This window comes from Hydra vulgaris, chromosome 01 (assembly GCF_038396675.1).
Source record: "Hydra vulgaris chromosome 01, alternate assembly HydraT2T_AEP".
NCBI lineage: Eukaryota > Metazoa > Cnidaria > Hydrozoa > Anthoathecata > Hydridae > Hydra > Hydra vulgaris.
In genome coordinates, this window is record NC_088920.1 from 28,674,266 (window position 1) to 28,680,773 (window position 6,508).

At 28.7% G+C, this 6,508-nt stretch overlaps 1 protein-coding gene across 1 annotated transcript; it reads left to right on the plus strand.

Moving 5' to 3' along the window:
* Positions 1 to 3,782: 3,782 nt before the first annotated feature.
* Positions 3,783 to 5,723, plus strand: LOC136075264 (uncharacterized). The gene is made up of 4 exons (XM_065787845.1): positions 3,783 to 4,001; positions 4,111 to 4,254; positions 4,478 to 4,648; positions 4,843 to 5,723. The coding sequence occupies exons 1-4, from the start codon at positions 3,783 to 3,785 to the stop codon at positions 5,218 to 5,220; spliced, it is 912 nt and encodes a 303-aa protein (XP_065643917.1). The 3' UTR covers positions 5,221 to 5,723.
* Positions 5,724 to 6,508: the final 785 nt, after the last annotated feature.

The following is a 6,508-nucleotide window of genomic DNA, read 5'->3' on the forward strand; positions in this document are numbered from 1 at the left end:
AATCTTTCAAATATGGAGTTAGCCTTGTCTAAGTCTGTAAAAATGGCTTTAGTTTATATTGCAGGATACATCAGTAGAAATGATGTAGATGAATATGATACGCAGTTCTATTACAACGAATTTGGAGAATTTACTAAAGAAATCAACAGAGGAGGCTTGAAGATACCTGGAGACAATATGTGTCAATGGGTGATTTATTGCTATGTATTTTTTCATCACATCATGTCATCAGTTTGTAGGACAAGTTTTATAAATATAACAATGATGGTAGCAGAATTTTATGGATTTGAAAACATAGATAAGTTTCATGGAAAAATACTATCTAACATATTATTTAACAACTATAGCAAGCTTTACTCACCTCGATCGACAAAAGAACCAGCTTTAAAAGTACTTAAATTGTCACAAAAATGATCATTGCGGAGCAGAAATGTAAATGTATGTAAAATATGTTTTGTGAAGTTGTAGGGTTTGTGAAATTTGAAAAGATATTATTAAAGAAAAGTGTTGTTTTTTTTAGTAATCGATTAAAAAATGTTATCTTATTGTAAAAGGTTTTTAAAATAAACAGCTCTCAAAATTTGAAAACAAGCAATTTAGCAGCTAGTGTAGCGAATTTTAAATTTTAACTCAACTTATTTGTTTACAAAATTGTTTAAATCGACATATTTGTTTACAAAATATCCGCCTACAGTTTTTTTTTTTTTTTGCGCGTCTTTCAGGCCTGTTATTAAGTAGGCCGTGTAAGATAGATAAGCGCAGTCAGTTTACTATTGACAATTGATTTTTGTTTATTTTATGTCATTAGAAACAGCACAAAATTCTTTATAATAAAGAACTAAAATAATTTTTAAATATTTTTGTTTAAAACCTAATGTAATCAAAGTTAAAAGATTTTCATAAGTGTGGCGCTACTGCAGTTTTTCCCACCCCCCCCCCCCTTTTTTTTTATGATTGATTATGATAAAGAATTTTATGCTGATTCAGAAAAATATAAAAACGTAGACCTGAAAATCAACGGAGAGTGCTCTAATTCGAAGTCAAAGTTGTAAAAAATCCCATTAAAAACCCTCATATTCGCCATTTTTTTTCAAAACGCTTTCATTTTTAACGAAAATTAATTACCATTCCATAAGTGTTTCCCTTGCTATTCAGTTTTAACCCATTTTACTCTATATCTCATAGGATATTTATGATGTTGTGTATATATATATATATATATATATATATATATACAATTTATGAGATATATATATATATATAAATAAGATCTTTTTTATATATATAATATCATAAATATCATATCAGTACTAAATTTATATATATATATATATATATATATATATATATATATATATATATATATATATATATATATATATATATATATATATATATAAGTTTAGTTTATTTTTTTGATAATACTTTACCTATATTATATTGCTTTATATTACTTTTAACTAACTTTTATTATTTTTATATAACATATATTATAATATATGTAATAATAATATATATAATATATATATAAAATACATGTATTATATATATATATATATATATATATATATATATATATATATATATATATATATATATATATATATATATATATATATATATGTGTGTGTGTGTGTGTGGGTGTGTGTGTAGTCTATTCTTTTGATATTGCTTTACATATATGTAAAGCATTATCAAATATAAAAATTACATTTTTAGTTCATCAGGTCGTTAAGAACAGCTCGTCGAAAAAGTTTTAAAAATGCTAGAGCATCTTTAATTGAAGATGCTAACATTGAAGCAGTTGAAAATAAAATAATTGATGATTATGAATGTGATGCAAGTTGTAATAATGATATTTCATTTGAGTCTAGCGACGTAATTAGATCAGATGAGTCATCTGATAAGGACAATGACATTAGCATGACATCAAAAATCTACGACATAAATCAAAAGCTTTTGGACTTTTATTTAAGATATAATCTGACTAGAAATGCTATGGAAGCTCTTTTAAAGTTATTAAACATCAATTATGATAAAACTTTGCCATTATCTGTTACTACACTTAAAGCTAAGTCAATAACCTACAACCAGTCTAAAAATTGGGTAAAAAGAATTGAAAAAAAAAATTTGATGTCATATATTGGCGTCAAAGACAATTTATTGTATTGCATGGACCATTGTAATTTACAATTAAGTTTAAAAAATAAAGATGGCAACAGTGGCATAGTAAAATTACGACTGTTTTTTAATTTAGATGGTTTGCCTGTTTTTAAATCTTCTAAATTATCATTTTGGCCAATTCTAATGTCATTTAGGGATTATAATCATATTGGTGCACTTCCTGTAGCATTGCACTGTGGTGTAGAAAAACCAAATTTGAATTTTTATCTTAAACAACTGGTTGATGAATTGCAAATTTTAAGTGTTCCTTTTGATTTGAAAGGACAACAAATGGTTATTTCTGATGTTGATTTTATCTGTGATACCCCTGCACGTTCATTTGCTCAAAATATTTTTAATCACAATGCATACTACGGATGTGGGTACTGTAATATCAAAGGTGAGTATTGTTACAATCGTATTATTTTTACAGATCAGAATTGTACACCACGTTCTGATGAAAGTTACAAAAGTATATCAGAAAATAATCAGCATGGCCCTTCACCTCTTTTGAATATTCCTCAATTAAGTGGACTGCAATCGTCATGTCATCCAGAATATATGCATCTGGTACTCCAAGGTGTGGTGAAAAAGTTATGCACATATTATTTCACTAAAGTACCTTTTCTGCATTTATCTTGTAGACTTTCACAACATTTACTGAGTAAATTATCCGCTGAAATCGATGATATAAGGAAGTATTTACCATCAGAATTCCACAGAAAACTTAGTTCTTTGGTTAATTTTAAAAACTGGAAAGCCTCTGAATTTCGACAGTTTGTTTTATATCTTGGACCATTTCTCTTACATGATAAATTGCCAGATCGGTATTATGACCATTTTATTATGTTGCACTTCAGCATGTATGTTTTGGCTTCTGATGAATATGTTGCTTATCATGTTATTGCATCTGAGTGTGTTAAAAAATTTGTTGAATTTATGCCTATATTATTTAGCAAAAGATCTATGGTCTATAATGTGCATGTGTTAATTCATCTAGCTTTTTTTGTAGTAAAATATGGACCTTTGGACTCATTTTCTGCATTTCAATTCGAAAATATGTTGGGTTTATTAAAAAGACGAATTAAAACAGGTAGAAACATTTTTCAACACGCAATTGTTTGCTTAAATGATCTTCGATCAGTAACTAATAATCACTTGAACACTGTAAAGATTTCTACTGATCTGCCGGATTGTGCTTTTGTTATTGATGATGGTTCCATTGTTTTATGCACTAGTACAAGTCTTGACTGTTTACATATATCTGGAATTCTTTTATCTTATGTGAAGCCACTTTATACATTTCCGTACTCATCAAAAGTCCTTAGAATTGGATATTATCAGAAAAGTCGCACACATGCTTATAATGTTAGACCCATTCGAAAATGTATCATGATTATTTGTAGGGAAAACTACTTTCTAATTATCCCATTGGTCTGCAAATTAAACTAAAGTTTTAAAGTTGTTATGGGTTATAATTTTAATTTATTTACAGAACTTGATTAGTTTTTTTTTAATTTTTTAAAAAATTTTGTGTTGATTTAAAAATATATCAATTCATTTGAAGTCTTTATACTATTTTAACTGTGTATTTTCTAAATAATAAATGTATAATTTTTATGTTACATTTTGCAAATGTTTTATTTCAGATGAATTATATTGTATATTTGTATTGTGACAGTGAAGTTCTGGAATTAAAAAACTGTGACATAATAATGTCAGAGAAACTAAAAAATTGGTCTATGGATGATTGGAGATCTCGTGGTCAATTAACGGAAGATGACCTTCAAATAAAGGCAATGCATAAGGATGGTATAAATGCGGCATGCATATTACAGATAAGTATTTTATACCCTGTTGGAATTAAAAAATAAAAAGTGTTTCAGTAGTAACATTTTTTAAAAGTAAATTAATCTTACAAAATTGTATTTTTTATTTATTTTATACGTTTCAGTTGGAATTGATACGAAATTGCTTATTCAAAAAATTCAAAAACTTGTAGTAAACAAAAATTTTACTCCTAAAAACGGACTCCTTAGACTTATTGATCGTGTGGGTCAAACCAAAAGGCAGAGCATTCCACCATTGAATGTGAGTGTTTTTAAACCAATTTAATAAATTATTTATATTGTAATCAATATACTAAGTATTGCAGAAAATGTGTTGAATATTTAATTTAGGTACTTTAATTTTTATGATCTAAATTTATTTTGATTTCTGGTGGGCTTTCTTGATAATATAGATTTTTGTATACGTTTATTGTACATATAAAACTATGATTGTACAAATACTAAAAAAGTTATTTGTTTTGTAGCATATTCTCACTGCAGAATCAGAAGTAGAAATTGAATTTAATACATCAAAAAAACAAGAGAACTCCTATAAATCTACAAAACGGAAAGAGAAAAGAAAAAGCCTTTCTGAAGAACCGTCTTTACCATCATGGCCGTTGTGGGAGCCACCAAAGCTCCCCAATTCCAATTCAGTATACATTTTTAACAATTTTTTATCCCATTTGTGAAAATAAGAATTTTTATTTGGTTTCATTTGAATGGTTTGTTTGTTGTTTTTTTAGTTACCATTTTTAAATGAAAGAATCAGTATAAAATAATTAGAATATAGTGATAGAGTTTTTATATCATTTAGGAGTATTTATAATCATTGTTAATCTTGTTTTAGAACCTTCTGTCTGTCTCTGCCTCAATGGATCAAGTAGATGACTCGCCAGTTACACAGACAGTGTCTCCATCAGAGTTGCAGTCTGTTTCACAAATTCAACCACTATTGCATTCATCTTCTTCCTTTTCTTTGCCATCTCAAAAAAATGGGATAGACCAAATAAATAACTTTATTCTGAAAGCAAACGTTGAACCCAATACTGTTGAAGGCATTCAATTTATAGTGAATGCCATGTACAGAAAAGTTTGTGGGTTGGAAACCGAAATGCGTACCATACGTTCACTTTTAGACACTAACCATGGTAATAACGAAAATATAAATATAGATTATTTACCAGCAAATTCAGTTGAAGAGTTTGATTCACTAGAAAAAAAATAATTCACTCTAATGATAAAGATATCATTTGCAGAAAGATGAAGCAAATTGGTGGGAAAAATGTAAGTGACTTTTTAAAAAATGCTTTAAAAACTTGCATAACAGACAAGCTATGTTGCAGCATCAATCGAACTGGTGCAGATAAAAAGCGTAGGTTTATAGGACCAGTCGAAAGTTTGATTTTTGATGCAGCTTACTGTTTATTTCCAACTGCCACTGAATCCAGTATGACTACCTTAATTGCGAAACACTTGAAAAAATCTAAAGATCGATATTTTGCAACAAGAAAGAGAAATTCTTCTTTAACAAATGATTTAAACAGTCCTGTTAGAAAAATTCGAAAATTAAACACTGACTCGTGTAGTGATTCCAGTTAAATTATTTTTTAAATTTGTTTTATTATTTATTCATCTTTTTTTTTTTTTAGTTATTTTATTCTTCATATATATTTTTAAATAACTTTTAATATTATTAATTTAATTTAAGCAAAATCATTTAGTTGTTAATGGCTTTTTTTATTTTTTAAAAATAATTCATACATTTTCTTTTAACATTTTATAATGACTTTAACATTTATAATTTTTTATTGAAACCAGTTTTAACATTTTGTATTTAATTTGTTATAAATGCAATTTTATTTCAATGGTTATAATTCATTCCCCTGAAAAGTATAGCATGCGATTTTTTCAGGAATATCTTCTAGCCTAACCGATATTTTCTAGCCTAGAAGTGTAGTTATTGTTACGAGTTTTCACTAGCTATTCTCTACCTTAATTAGCTAGCGGGTCGCTAGCTTATTTAGCTAGCAATTCGCTAGCTTATCAAGCTAGCGATCCTCGTGGCCAAATCGCTGTCTTTATCGTAACGACTTGTCGCTAGCTAGTCGCAATTTTTTGTAGCAAGCGATCCTCGTGGCCAAATTGCTATCTTTATCGTAACGACTTGTAGCTAGCGATCCGCTAGCTTAAAAAGGTAGCGATCCTCGTGGCTAAATCGCTGTCTTTATCGTAACGACTTGTCGCTAGCTAGTCGCAATTTTTTGTAGCAAGCGATCCTCGTGGCCAAATCGCTATCTTTATCGTAACGACTTGTAGCTAGCGATCCGCTAGCTTAAAAAGGTAGCGATCCTCGTGGCTAAATCGCTGTCTTTATCGTAACGACTTGTCGCTAGCTAGTCGCAATTTTTTGTAGCAAGCGATCCTCGTGGCCAAATCGCTATCTTTATTGTAACGACTTGTAGCTAGCGATCCGCTAGCTTAAAAAGCTATCGATCCTCGTGGCCAAATCGCTG

Bases quoted from the DNA above. Each gene is read 5' to 3' on its own strand.
- LOC136075264 (XM_065787845.1), top strand. From the start codon at position 3,783: ATGTTACATTTTGCAAATGTTTTATTTCAGATGAATTATATTGTATAT. The intron at 4,255-4,477 runs GTGAGTGTTTTT...TTTGTTTTGTAG, and splicing joins AGAGCATTCCACCATTGAAT to CATATTCTCACTGCAGAATC. The intron at 4,649-4,842 runs GTATACATTTTT...ATCTTGTTTTAG, and splicing joins AGCTCCCCAATTCCAATTCA to AACCTTCTGTCTGTCTCTGC.